We start from the raw sequence: 14,184 nt of genomic DNA on the forward strand, positions 1-14,184 counted from the left end.
TTGGGCCTTTTGTGTCAGTCTGGAAATTCTAACAGAAACTCAGCCCAATCTTACCTGACATACACAAAACACAAGTACAGCTAGGTCTGTCCCAGCTTGGCATTGACACTTCCCAGACTTTGCTCAAAGTTCAGTTAACCTGCTGGTGAAAACAAGTTTCAGGAAAGTTTCTTGGCTATCATCTCTTGATTCCAGAGATGCCTCTGTGGAGCGATGCAGCAGCTCAGGGATTACATTTTCCCATAGCTCCATGTCAGGTGTAATGACTAACCTTCTTTACCTGTCCCATCTTCACTCAGGATGCAATACTTACTTGATGCACAAGCCTGGGTGGAGAAAATTCCAGAGAACAGTGAGTGCCGCAGCACTCTGCGCCGGCAGAGCTGTGCTCACCTGCAGGACTTCCTGAGCACCTCTGACAGTCTGTGCCATGTCTGAATGATGGCTCTGACCCCCACATCTCTCTGTTGGACTGCATCTTGCCTTCTGCTAGAATTCTTCCTGCAAAGCCTGTGCATCCCAGTGGCGTCCAAAACATTGCAGGGCTGCTTCCATTGCTGTTTTGCTGATTGGGGTATCCTTTTGTGGATGTGTGTATGGGTAATACGACAAAAATGCACTTCCTCTAGTAGTTAATGTGTTTATTGTACCTAGAACTGTGGAATAGAGACCAAGAGTTTTTGTCTCCTTGAGCTATTTTACAACAGTGCACTTATCTTGTGGAGAGTCAAAAGTAAAACACATTGTGAATTACCTGATCAATTCTTGCAGTCCTGGGCAATTAAAAAAATATTTTAAAAAAGGACAAGACATTTTCATGGGTGAAAAAGAAACCTTGGCATTCATAGGCTTACCTGTGTTACACTGCTGCTGAAAGAGAAGTGATACCAACACTCATGCTTCGACACATCAGCTGGTTTGTGGTTGTAATTGTGAGTCCTGCTGACCCCAGGCTGAATTTCATACACTTTTAAAGCTGGAACTAGGAGTATGTCCTGTGCTGGACTCAAGAGTCTTCCACAGGTTTGTAAGGCTGGTAGTTCACTGAGGGCACAGAAATGCTTTTAATTGCACTCTGTAGCCACATGTTTTTCAAGCTTTTCCTTTTCTAGAGTTTAACTCAAACCCGCTCCTTTGTTAGGATAAGAAAAAGTCTGTGGAAAATGTTTTGGTAACACTGATAAGCAGTTGATTTTCAACTGCAGGTTTTGCTTCTTTAGCTTGCCAGCAAAATGCCATTTAGCAGTCATGTCTGAAGTCGAGAAGAACTGGTTAGGTCACCAACCTCAGGTGCTCACATCACTATTTGTGCCAGCAGTTACTGAGCACAAACATTTGCCACCTGGACTGCTTCTGCTACACTGCAGTAAAAATAAGAAGGGCCTGTGACAATGATATGATAATTAATAGGTCCATGCTGAGATGGTTAATTTGGAGTCAAATGACCCTATTGATAGAAAGGGCAACAGTGATGCTCATGTGACCAAGACATTACACTGCAGCAGCACCTACTAAAACAGCTCCATCACAAGAAACTTCAGATACATAGAAGAGAGTTCATTGCTGTGTGCCTGAACTGTGAACTGAACAGCTATCTCCGAAGGCTGCAAACTCAAATTTAGCATCAGCTGAACCTGGATATCAGCAACATCTTCCTCTCAGCTGCCAAGCGTTGCATGGATGGAGGGTAGGGAAGGCTCATTTCAGGAAAACCTGCATGACTGCTTCATGACATATGTAAAGGAAGATAAGAAAGCTACTGAAGGTCTAAGACAGACACTTAAATTGTCAGAGGACCTCGAGGTTCGCCCCAACTTTCACATTAATGCAATGTGATTGTAATGCCTGGTCATGCATTCTCTTTATTACACAGCTTATATAAATGTCAGTAATATGGCAAAATGGAGCTGAGGTCAGTAAAGCAAGCACTAATTTCTTTTAATAGAATATGAATAGGCTGTTCCACTGACATACCCATTATCCCGTAATTCTGCCAATATTTATGAAAAAATAACCTCTAAGGTTAAGAGCCAGATCCTTCCTTTTCACTCCATGGGACTTGAGTTAAATACCAATGTCTGACCTTTCTGCTGTGTGGAGTACATCAACAGCTCAGAGATTCTTGCCTAGCAGACAAATCACCAAATAATTGCAACACCCAAGACTCTGTGAAGTGTAGTGAAAGCATCATTAAAATTTTATATTAAGTCTAGCATACATTTTACATATTTTCTTCCATTTTACTTGCAAGTGAGTCTAAGCTGGAATTGCTTAGTGTCCGAACATTGCAAATGCAGTCTCAATGTGGGAGCTCTTTGTGATTATTAAACTTATTTTACTCTTATTTTGGGGACAGAAGAACCAAACATGCTTCTACTTTAACTCTGCCAATTGGGACTTCCTTGCTTCCTAGGAAAACCTTTAAATATCTCTGGCCTAGGAGCTAGCATAGAGCAGTCTCTATGCCCCTGTACTTTTCTTCCCCAAACTCCCAAACAGATTTATCGGGAGAGGGAAGACAATGGTGGAATTATTCTGTGCTGCCACAGCTGTTAAAGTTTGCAGGTAACGCAGTGGCAGAGCTGCTGGAGACTTGGTCAGCACCAGGGAGGCCTGCTGGAGAGCTTTGGAAGCATTCATTTCTCCTTCAGCTGCCACAACCTGCAAAGGAACAGAAATGGAAATAGCATGGAAATGCTGCCCATAGTGGTGTAAATCCAGCTTTATAATGAGAAGAAAAGAAACTAGCTTGGATTCCTGAAACCATAGGACAAGAGCCCTTTAAGTTGCCCCAGCGGAGGTTCACATTGGATATTAGGGAAAAAATTAAGTTGTCAAGCATTGGAAGAGGATGCCCAGGGAAGTAGCGGAGTCCCTAACCCTGGTGGTCATTTAAAAGGTATGAGATGTGCTCAGGGACATGGTTTAGTGGTGGACTTGGTAGTATGGGGTTTAAGGGTTGGACTTGGTGATCTGAGAGGTCTTGTCCATCCTAAACAATTCTGTGGCTCTATGACAAGGAAATGAAAGCCTGGAGGTGGACACTGTCATGGGTCTCACCTTTGCTTTTGTCTCTCGAGCAGCCTCTGCTTCAGCTGCCATTGCCCTCTGCATGGCCATGGGGATGCGGATGTCTTTGACCTCCACATGGGCCACTTTGACTCCCCACTGCTCCGTGGCACTGTCGAGGGTAGCCTTGGGGACAAACAACACGCCAGGAAGAGCACAGTGTTAGCAGAGAGAAAGCCATGTGGTGTACTCTGCTTGGACAGAAGGACAGGGCACACCTTCACAGTAGAAACAGGGACACTCCAGGGGCACCAGTGCCCAGCATGATGTGTGGGTACCACAGACTCATGAAATACTTGCTGGTCAACACCAGTGTCTCCTGTGTGACTTCTCTCCTGCTTCGTAAATTATGAGCCCCATCCTTTCCACAGGCGGGCACTTACTAAATTTCTCCCTTTTACAAAGAAATACTACAACAACTTCCTTAAACAGCACAACAAGGTAAAAGTACACTATGGGTGGGACACAAGACAGCACTGCAGCACTGGCAAACTCATCTGTGCTCTGGCTCCTGGGCACTCCTGCAATCCACACTACCACCAAGACCCTGTCTCTGCCCATGGCCACTCTCCTGGCTGCAGAGGGTACAGTTTCTCTTTGGTCTGACTATGCCTTGTCTCTGACCAAAAATAGTAAATCAGGTGTTGGATTTTTCCTCTACTCCTTCCTTGTCTGCCAAATAAAAAAAGAAGAAAGATGGCATTTTGAAGCATACAACAACTCTGTTTTGCACTCTTAGTTGTAATGACCAGAAATGCAAGTCTTGCCTCAATCAAGGGTCTGCTCAAGACAGCTTCCCATGAGCAGCAGACCTCTTTATGTTTGCAGCTGCCTCTGTGCAAGGGCTAAGCCGACTTTTTAGTCACTGGGTAATTTCAGAATTTCAATTGCTTTTTGATAGAGATAACTCTGCTAGAAGAGCCTGGGGAAATACCTTTAGAATAGCTCTTTCTTACTCTAAGCAATGAGATGTATAATTGAAAAGAAACCATAAAGGAAGATTTTGTTTTCCTTGTTGAAGAATGAAATATTATTTCTAATTTGCTACTCCCCAGAAGACATCTCTGTGCTTGTGAATTTTGAGTGCCAGATTTACCTGGATACTGTGTGCAATCTCCTCACGACCTGCCAGCATCTGAGCCAAGTTCTGTGTACCCAGAACGTTTCTCAGGGTTGTCTGTGCCAGAAGCAAGGTCGCAGAGTGGACATCAGTGACATTGGCAACAGCACTGACAGCTCTGTGGATCCTGTAGCACACTACCCCGTCCACCTGGGCAGTAACAGCATCTCTTGTGAGAATCTGCATTTGAGAAATGCACACAGTCACAGAAAGATCCAACACCACATCTTTTGCCTAGGAAGGGGGAACTCTCTTTTTTTTAACACTTAGTGAGCAAAAGGCATTGATAATTCAAAGAATTTCTTTTGATTTCTTTGTCATTCCCCCAAGAAATTACTTCAAGAAAGCTGTCCAGCATCAGCAAAGTTTAAACTGGGGTAAAGAGCTTTACATACACTTTAAATGACTGCTTCAGTAGTAAGTGAATCTCATACTTTGAACTAATTTCTTTTGCAATAATAAATGACAGCTATCTTCTTCCTTTCTTGTAGAAAGGTCCATTAATGAGTTTATATATTTCATGCAGCTTGGAAGATCTGTGCTAATTACCCTAAACAATGTATTTGTAAGAAACACCAACAAATTAAAACAAAAATAAAAAGTGCGAGAAACTGTGAGAAGAAGCTGAAAGAAATATTTAAGCATTCATAGAAGAGTTGTCATCTTTTGCCAGACAAGTTCCCTGTGCCTCAGAAGGCAGCTGGCCTCAGTGGAAAACTGATGATGCTCCACTATCAATTCCCTCCTCAGCATCTTTTGCCTGTAAGTGTATGCTTCACAAAAACCCTGCCAACTGCTGCAGAAGTCTGGCCAAAAGCTGTTAAGCCTTATACAACACAAATTCTGCAACCAGAATTTGTTTTGTTGCTTCCTTCCAGCCTCACATTTTGGGAGAGATATTTTTCATTTCACACCACACCCCCTTGCACCCTGTACTTTGAGAAAAGGTTCTTTCTGTTTACAGGAAGATAATAGCAAAAAAAAAAAAAAATAACTCCTGGGGAACACAGCAGGAAATTCTGAGGGCCCAAAGGGTCTTGGAACTGCCTCTTCTCCTTCTGCTTTATGTTTAAAGAAGGGAACAGCAGTGCCAATTCCATAAGCAGAAGAATTTTTATGCAATGGGGCTGAGGTCACATGGAAACAAAACTTAATCAGAACTGGATTGTTCAATAACTGATTCTTCAGTTTAAATTTTTCAGTCAAAATTTGCCAATAAAATGCCTGAAGATGTACCCTGCTTGGATGTATCTTTCTTCCTCCATCAGTTCCTGCTTGGACCTGAGTTTTGTGGAAGCTTGTCTGCTAATTGCTGTTAATTTAATGGAATTTGTTATCCATGGGTAATTTGCCTTTTCAGACACATGTAGAAGGCTCTTTTGAATGGTGAGCTCCATGTCAGATCCAATTTTATTAGGACATTATTTTACAGCTGGGAATTTCGTAGCCCATTCCTCTCTTGTCCTCCCTGTCTCTCATTTACACTTGTAACTCCCTTCCCTTATTCTTGAAATCACAGTTCTGAACACCAGCTTGACCTGCAATGATGCATCTTCAGATTTTCATTAGGAGAATCATAGAATGGTTTGGGTCGCAAGGGACCTTAAAGTTCCAACTCCCCTCCCATGGGCAGGCACACCTTCCCCTAGACTGGGTTGCTCAGAGCCCCCTCCAACCTGGCTTTGAACACTTCCAGGGATGGGGAACTCATAACTTCTTTGGGCAAGAAGTTGTTTTGTAAGCAGTTTGAAATCCAGAAGATAAATTCCATATGGTAGCTCAGTGTAGTAAAATTACAAAACATGTTCATTGTTTTTGATTGTGCCATGAATCTGCTACATCTTTTGTTCCTGTCTTAGATGGCCACTAGAGAAGTTACCTCTTGTGGAGGAATCTTACAGGTAACCATCCTAAGATCAACCTTGACAAATGTATCTGTACATGGAAGGACAAGGATCATTCCTGAAAAATAAAAATTATTAGATGAAACACCTCTGAAACTGAAGTCCAGGTATGCTAGAGAAAATAAACACAGAAAATAACCCACAGGATGGGGAATAACACCCTGCCTTATCACTGCAGCTGTCCTTTCTGCTTACAAGACATGACAACAGTGGTGTTTTACATTTTCAAATAACAGAGGGAAGTGCAAGTATCTCCAAATAAGGTGAATGTATTAGAGCTTAATGACCTAGGACTCTGGTCTGTAAATGGGCAGCTTGAAGCTCTTGTCTGAAATCTGCCACCAACTTTTGGCAGAAATTCCTTCCCATGCCTTTAATTTTCCCTTTTTAAATCACAATCCATGTATGGTTCAGTATGTGTCCTCATAAAAGACATCACCCAGGTCCAGATTCCTGCACCACATGAACATTTTCATGTGACAAAGATGTGACAAATCCCGTGAAGGAGTGAAATCCTTCACTGGAGAGGGAGACTGGACAAAACTTCTAATCTTCTGTTGTAATCTTAGCACATTTTCTTTGTACCCAGAGCCACACAGAAGAATCCTGGCCCTGGCCTAGCTGCAATTTGGACCACGTGACTACTATTCAAGAGGAAGGACAGTACCTGAAAACGATTTTTCCTGTTATTTCAACTTCCAGGTTGCCCATTTCATTGCCCAGAGGTGGTAACCCCGCCAATGCAAACTCCTCCTGTAGCTGGGTTTGGTTTGTGATTTGTAAGCTGGTCCTAGGGGTTTGCAGCAGACTCAGTGTAGTTGCTGAGTGTCCCTGCCCTGACACATTTACCATTTTCAGAGCAGAGAACAGCTATGGAGCTGGCAGCAACAAGCTGTGTTGGCAGTGAGGAGCAGGGAGAGAGGCCACAGTCGCTCAAAGAAGACCATGGCAGACCTGAACACTGCATTTAAACCTCCCTGCAGGCCCCTGCCAGTGTCTGCAGCATGAACTCATCCTTCTCTTGTCCAAATTACCCAGCAGCAAAGTCATACCTGGTTTCAAGTTACTCAAATTTCTGTGCTATGACAGGAGGGTGGCTGTATCCTCTTTTCAGAAAAGTAAACAGTCTGCAGGTAAAGGATCTGCAGTAGAGGGGACCTCCTCGTTTCCCTCTATGCTGTGAAGAAGGATTTCATGGAACCTCTGCAATTCTCTATGTGGTCTGAGTGCAATGTAATAACATAAACAAACCCAGAGGACTTTAATAGAGTAAAACTGCATGTATTCACCTGGTCCCTTTGCTTTCTTAGACAGTATATGTCCCAGACGAAATACAACAGCACGTTCATATTCTCTGACAACCTAGGAAAATATTTTAAATTTAGAATTTTACAACTAATTCTATTCTCACTCCCTGGCCCCTTAATCTTTGGCACCCATATTAAATGTGAAGTACAAATAATATAGGAAGGAACAAAGCTGCAAATAATTTTCTTCACATTTTCTACTTGATTCATGATTTGCTGGAAAAACTCAACCCCTGCCCTTGGAAACAGGTTACAAAACAGATCCCAAATGAAAAAAAATAAATAACAGTGATCTAAAAAATGACACCCAGAGCTCTCTCAACATCAGCAACACACTCAGAGGAGTTGTAGGCAAAGGGCTCTCACCTCAGCTAATCTACTACTTCACTTAGTGCATCATGACTACTGAAGGCCTGGTATTCAACTGATGTTTAACTAGAAGTTTAACTGATGATGAATGTTGAGACTGGAAGAAATTAAATGAAGAAGTTGTGGCAACACAGAACATTTGTGAAAGAACCTGTGTGCATCAAGTTTCCAGAGTACATCTTTTCAACAAACCGTTATGACTCCCAAAATGTGAATGTGCATTGCCCTTATCCTACCTAAACCAGCAAAAAATTAACAGCAATGATAATAGAACATTCTTCATGTGCCTCAGATCCTGCTAACTTACCTTAATACAGGTCCAGATGGAAACAGGAAAGGTAATAAGCACCAGGAGGAACGAAAGGGAAACCAGGATCCAGCCACAGACACCAATTCCATCCTGCCTGTCAGCTATATAAGGAAGAAGAGCAATGAATGCAAATTTTAGGTTTTATCCCAGGGATCTATATCTAGCTCAGTGCAATCATATGGGACTACAAAGTCCATAGAAAATAACTTCTCTTCCTTCCCCCCATTGCTCAAAGCCATAAAGGACCTAATCAAACATTCAACTTAATGGGCCTTCTGAACAGAAAGTTTAAAAAGGTTCATAAAACACATTTTGCAACAGGAAAAGGGAGGAAAATGGAAGATAATACCAAAGCTGGGGGCTGTGAAGGAGAAATAAATGAATGGGTGGAGTAACCATGAGTATGAAACTGTTGGGTGGGGCAAAGGGTTTTGTTTGTGTGAAACAGGTAACAAGGTAAATGAGGGGAACTCCTGCTTTCTTTAATGAATATTTTGAGGAATATTGATGGGCCAGTCCATACACTGGACCGTAAACTTCAAAACTACTGCTTGTCAAAACACATGTCCATGCATTTTAAGCAGTTTGTCTCAGTATTTTAAGTTCATCTCATCCCAAGATTTCATTCTAATGAAATAAAACAAATATAAAATTAATTTCATTATTTTAGTGCCTGAAGGGAAGGCAGTAGTAAGGTAAGTTATTTCAAAGGTGTAGGGCAGCACGGGAAATTTCTGATAGCAAATAAAAATCACGTAAAGACAGAAATATTATATAGGAAACAATTCAATTTATACTGTGTCAGAAAAAAACCCCAGCATGTCACGACCCTCAATCAGTCTCCCTGATCTGTAAGTCACAAGCCAGCAGACCAGCAGAGAAGGATTGGCAGGTTTGTCAGAACATTCCCAGCAACATTCTCTTCCCCAGGAAGGAAGGGACACAGCACAGTCCCCCTGAAGCCCCTGTGCATCGCTGGGTGCCCGTGCATGGCTGGATCCTTTGGGCATGGCCGGGTCCCTCTGCCTGCTGCAGTGTTGCCTGCACACCTGGCTCTTACATCCAGCTTCCCCACCCCCACTCTGCTCACAGCTTTGCCCATTCTGCTTCCGAGGCCCCTGATGCAGATGAAATTACTCACATGTAAACACATTTGCATTCAGAAGAGTCAAGGTTCAGGTGTCCCAGAGAGCTGGGCACAGAAGTGGTGCACCAAGAGCCCAGTTTTCCTCCTCACCCTTCCCAAAAAACAGCAATTGTAAATCCCTGGCTGTTTTATGAGGTATCATCAGGCACTTTGCAATCAGTGGTAAAATTGATTAGAGGAACTTCCCTGAAGAAATTGCTGTGCTGGCCTTAAGGCCATGTGTATAAAAACAGGATTATTAGGATTTAGTGTGAAAATATTAAACCCTTTCACTGCTATCTGTTCTCCACACAGTGTACTTTACATTATACTAGTGGTGTGTTAGGCTACAACAGGTACATAAAGTACCAGCAGTCAAGTGTCTTCTAATCATTGGAAAGAGATCAAGGAAAGTCCCGGAATAGACATCATTCATAATTCTTAACCTGAAATCTGAGCAAATAAATCACAAAGGGATGTTTTGTTCAGCAGAACTCAACATTTTTACTCTCTCTCCTAATTTCACATAAATGAGCAGTTTACAGAAAATGCCTGAAGATTTTTTTTTTTCCAGTGACAATTTTGGCTCAAAAGCAATTTTGGTTTGTAGCATCATCTACCATCATCCCACCTGAGCCCACTGCGAAGGTGCCTGGTAGGAATGACAAAATCCACAGACAGGGGGAATAGATGGAAAAAAAATGTGAGCACTCAGCAGATTGATACTCAAGCTGCTGATAAGAGCAAAGGGTCAAGATATCACCCCTAACCACCATGGGCAAAAAACAAGCATCCAAAACTTGACAAAGTACAATTGAATCCTTCTTCACAAGAACTATTCTAGAGTTCCTGATGCCAGCTAATAATGTAGGTTGCAATTAGAAAAGGAGAAAATATGAAATGAAAATATGCCTTTGAATAAAACTCCTAGCTCCCCCAAAACACCACAGATCTTCCCCAATTACCCCAAAGTTTCAAACCATTTAACCACACAACAAATGAAAGACTCCATTAAAAAAACAACAGTAAAGAACTAGTCACAACCCCATGTGTCATTGACCTGGGTTTGCCATCCCTGTATATGGATTATAATAGTCATAACCACCACCATCTCTTGACTTATTAGTCCAGAGCAAACCAGGAGCTGCAATGCACCACAAAATATGAGAGCTCATTACTCAGAAGTTGTGGAAAAACTCCAGGGTGCTGGAATAAGATTCACTTCATTTTTTCTTGATACACTCATCATAAACACAGTTGGTAAACAAACTCCTGATGTGGGTTTCACACTTGGAAAACAAATTAAAAATTTGGTGTGGACAAAAATCTCCTAAGTCTCCTACAGCAACAAAAGGTAGAGTAGACTCAGGTTCTTTAACCACCATTTACCTTCCTGCTTTCTACTAGGTGTGGAAAAATTCTTCTGTCTTCCCTAACTAGATCCTATTTTCCTCTCCCCAGCCCATCCCTCTATACAGAAATGTATTGATAGATGAATCATTCTTTTTCATCCATGGGGCCATGTTGGCAAAAGGTAGATGCTGATGCATCCTGGTAGGGCAGCATAAGGCAACTTGCTGTGTCTCCCACAGTGGCAGATTGAGTTTTCACCTTCAGTCTACATAGGATATCAAATACAGATCAAATGTACTCTTTTTTGTTTGGTTAGTTTTGCTCCTTTTTAGTATTATTGAGAAAAAACCCACTCTCACACGCAAAACAAGGCTTACCAATTAGATGTTCTGTGTTCATTTTCTTGGGTCTCTCTCTCTGGGGATCCATCCCCTTGGAGGGAAGCTCTGATCCCCTCACAGATGAGACAGCAGCGTACCTTGAAACTGCAGGGCTTGTGCAAAATGCTGAAGAGGGAGGCAAGATGAGAGGAGAAATCCCCTGTACAAGAGTCTTCTGGGAGTTAGTTACCCTGGTGAGGAGAGGATGTTTACAAACAGCAAGCCTTGTGTCTCTGATGGAATTGGATGGTATTCTGTGGCTGCCTCTGTCTGGGGTGCTCTTGGCCCAGCTGGTCTTAGGCCCCACAAAATATAAACTGGAAATTATTTCTGTCAATCCATAACCAGAGATGAAAAAACCCACAAACAAGACAGGAAGATAAAGTAAGTCCTGTGAGGAGCAGCTGAGGTAGAGCCTGAAGAACATGAGGCTCAGGGGAGATCTCAACACTCTCTACACCTGCCTGAAAGAGGTTGTAGCAAAGTGAGGATTGGTCTCTTCTATCAAGAAACAAGGAACAGTATAAGAATAAATGGCCTATGTTGTGCCAGGGGAGGCTTAGATTAAATATGAGGAAAGACTTACTTCACAGAAAGAGTTGCCAAACACTGGAACAGGCTACCCAGGGAAGGGGTGGAGTCCCCCTACCTGGTGGCATTTCAAGAACATGTAGGATGTGGCATTTAAGGATGTGGTTTAGTGGTGGACTTTGCAGTGCTGGGTAATGGTTGTTCTTGATCTTAAGAGGTCTTTCCCAACCTATGATGCTATAAAATCAGAATGCATAGATTCTGTGCTGTTCCTCTGCTGTTTTGGGGCTCAGCTACTGACCAGATCGCAAACACCAGCATAATAAATAAAGAAAACTCCAGGTGAGGTCTCCAGACTGTGTAGAATAGCTCACCACACCCTTCTTCACACTGTCCATCAGTACAGGTTGAGCCCTGTTGAGCTGGATAACCTCAAAACCACAGCAGAAGCATTCCAGCACCCAAGCCTTAAAATGGTCCCCCAAGTAAGAGTATTTTTCACAAAATATTTTGACAATCAAACTAAGCACATTTCAGACAAAGCCATTTCTAAAGACTGTAGCAGCAGAGGGGAACCATCTCAAAGGACAAGGTCGTTGCTTATTTGAATAAAATATGAGAGGTGTTTTTTTTTTTAATATGTAATTTATGAGTTTGACATATAGCTGCATTAATTACAGGGCTGTTTTTTGTGGGCACCTGCTATCTAGAATGTCTGTGAAGATCTGGCTCCAGCTTCACTTCACCCAAGACTTCCTCCCTGCCATCAATCACCCTGACCCCAGATCAGTCATTCAAAGCTGATTGTTCCCCAGAGAATCCTTTTTCAGTCTCAGAGAGGAGACTACATCCCTGAACTGACATTTTAAATCCCACTGAAAGTCATAAGCACAGTTTGAAAAATCAGGATTGACATGCTTATTGCAATATGCTCCCAAACATGTGACAATATTCATTTTAGGCCATTTGTAGCATTTTCTTCATTATTTGATTTCTAAACACTGAGCTGTATGATCACACCTCTTCAGGACAGATGCTTACTATCAGCATAGAATGTGTGAATGGCGACAAGAGAATTGTGGTTTAATTATTTCAAAAGCAAAAACATATGCAAAACTATCCCAACTTTTTTTTTTTTTTTCATTTTAGAGCAAACCAAATTTATTGAAAATAGCTTAATTCTGAACCATTTGAATGCCACAATTTAAACAGCTGTTCATACCATCAGATAAATGAGCAACACATACTAGAAGTTAACAGACATAATTGCTCCCTGTTTATTTACAACTCCCTGAGGTGACTGTAAATACAAGTGAGTAAAGCAGATGGTGTTTTTTATTTGTGTTCAGGAACATCACTCTATTAGATCTTTTCATTTTAACTTAAGCTGCACTTTTATTCCCTTTTCAAAATTTTGAAATCAAAGTCAGGGCAATCTTAATGCTTCATCCCTGGGGCATGTGGATAACTCATGTCCCAGAGTACTACAGAACACTCAGGTTTAAACACATGAGAGCTCTGGGGCAAAGCAGGTTACAAGCTGCAAATTCACTGGTGCTGAACAGCCTGGTGCACTCCTGTGACACAGGGCACAGCCACAAAGACTAAGCTCAAAGCTGCTTCAGCAGAACTTACTGACTTAGAAGCAACATCAGACAACCATGGTTTGGGCTGCTTGCAGTTCAGCTATTTCTGCTGAGTTTCATATTTGTGATATAGATAAACCTTCAACTTCTATTCCAAAAGCAGCATGAGGGCTCTGATCACACCTGACCTATCAGGTCCTTACCTGACAGCATATCATTCTCCACCATTCCTCTGCACCAACTGCTACATTTACAAAAGGCACCAGTCCTTTACAAGGTCTCTACAACATCCACTTTCTCCAGCTTACCTCATCATCCACTTGTAGAGACTTAATCCACAGCCATCTGTAAACAGTGCCAATCCCAAAAGTACAAAAAAGAATTGTCAGGCAACCCCCACGTGAGATTTGCGAAGCTGTAGGTTTGTCATTTTTTGACCTTCTTAGGCCCATACTACTTTCCTGCCCATGCACTGGGCTTTGGCCAGTCCCTATAGATTTCTCAGTCTTTTCACGACCCCGAGTTCCTCCTACTTGCTTCAGGCTTGGCATTCCTTTACCCCAGGTCAAAATCAAGGAGACAGGACAGGACAGAGCAGATTAACAGTACTGTCCTTGTAGGAACAACCCCATCTTGCTGGTCCTCCTCATTAAAATGGCATCGGCTTTCCACAGCTGAAGATCTGGAGATGACTGAAGCCTCCCCTTTAGCCACTAGAGTAAATATGAGAGAGTCAAAGGTATTGCTCCTCTATCAATTCAGAAAGGAAGGCATTTCGCAAGTCAGAACATTCATACCATGGCAAATTTCCTTTCAGGCCCATGGAAACTCCCAACACTCATTTGCAAACCAGAGGAAAAGGACAGAAAAATGCTGTTTCTCTCCTATTCACTGCACCTACAATTAAAGCACTTGAAAGAAACATTGAAACTTGTTTGCAAACACAATCCTTGTATGTTCTTAGTTGTTGCAAAAAAGGGTTTTATTTCAAGGAACACTTCACTATACCACATCTTTGCAGTCTGTCAGTACACACAGAGCAGTAACAGGCAACTTGAACAGTGAAAAAAATCAGTTAGTCCAGAATTAAAGTAATGCAGCAAGAGCACTTTCCCGGCATAGGCTCACT

At 42.2% G+C, this 14,184-nt stretch overlaps 2 protein-coding genes across 2 annotated transcripts in view; one reads left to right on the top strand and one right to left on the bottom strand.

Moving 5' to 3' along the window:
• LOC134057727 (complement C4-like) overlaps nt 1-438 on the top strand; it is a 40,907-nt gene extending 40,469 nt beyond the window's left edge. The window contains exon 41 of the mRNA XM_062514725.1: nt 300-438. Coding sequence (XP_062370709.1) covers nt 300-438 — 139 coding nt within the window. The remainder of the gene's footprint in view (nt 1-299) is intronic.
• A 2,022-nt stretch (nt 439-2,460) lies between these two features.
• Nucleotides 2,461-11,011, bottom strand: STOML3 (stomatin like 3). The gene is made up of 7 exons (XM_062514923.1): nt 10,936-11,011; nt 8,077-8,180; nt 7,383-7,455; nt 6,069-6,151; nt 4,166-4,369; nt 3,061-3,195; nt 2,461-2,661 (listed from the first exon to the last, which is right to left on the bottom strand). The coding sequence occupies exons 1-7, from the start codon at nt 10,985-10,987 to the stop codon at nt 2,461-2,463; spliced, it is 852 nt and encodes a 283-aa protein (XP_062370907.1). The 5' UTR covers nt 10,988-11,011.
• Between the last annotated feature and the right edge of the window lie 3,173 nt (nt 11,012-14,184).

Source organism: Cinclus cinclus, chromosome 2, assembly GCF_963662255.1.
Source record: "Cinclus cinclus chromosome 2, bCinCin1.1, whole genome shotgun sequence".
Taxonomy (NCBI): Eukaryota; Metazoa; Chordata; class Aves; order Passeriformes; family Cinclidae; genus Cinclus; species Cinclus cinclus.

Excerpts from the sequence above, each read along its gene's own strand:
- STOML3 (XM_062514923.1), bottom strand. The coding sequence starts at position 10,987 with ATGGATCCCCAGAGAGAGAGACCCAAGAAAATGAACACAGAACATCTA. Across the intron at positions 8,181-10,935 it reads GAACACAGAACATCTAATTG|CTGACAGGCAGGATGGAATT; the intron begins GTAAGCCTTGTT and ends TTCCTTATATAG. Across the intron at positions 7,456-8,076 it reads CCATCTGGACCTGTATTAAG|GTTGTCAGAGAATATGAACG; the intron begins GTAAGTTAGCAG and ends ATATTTTCCTAG.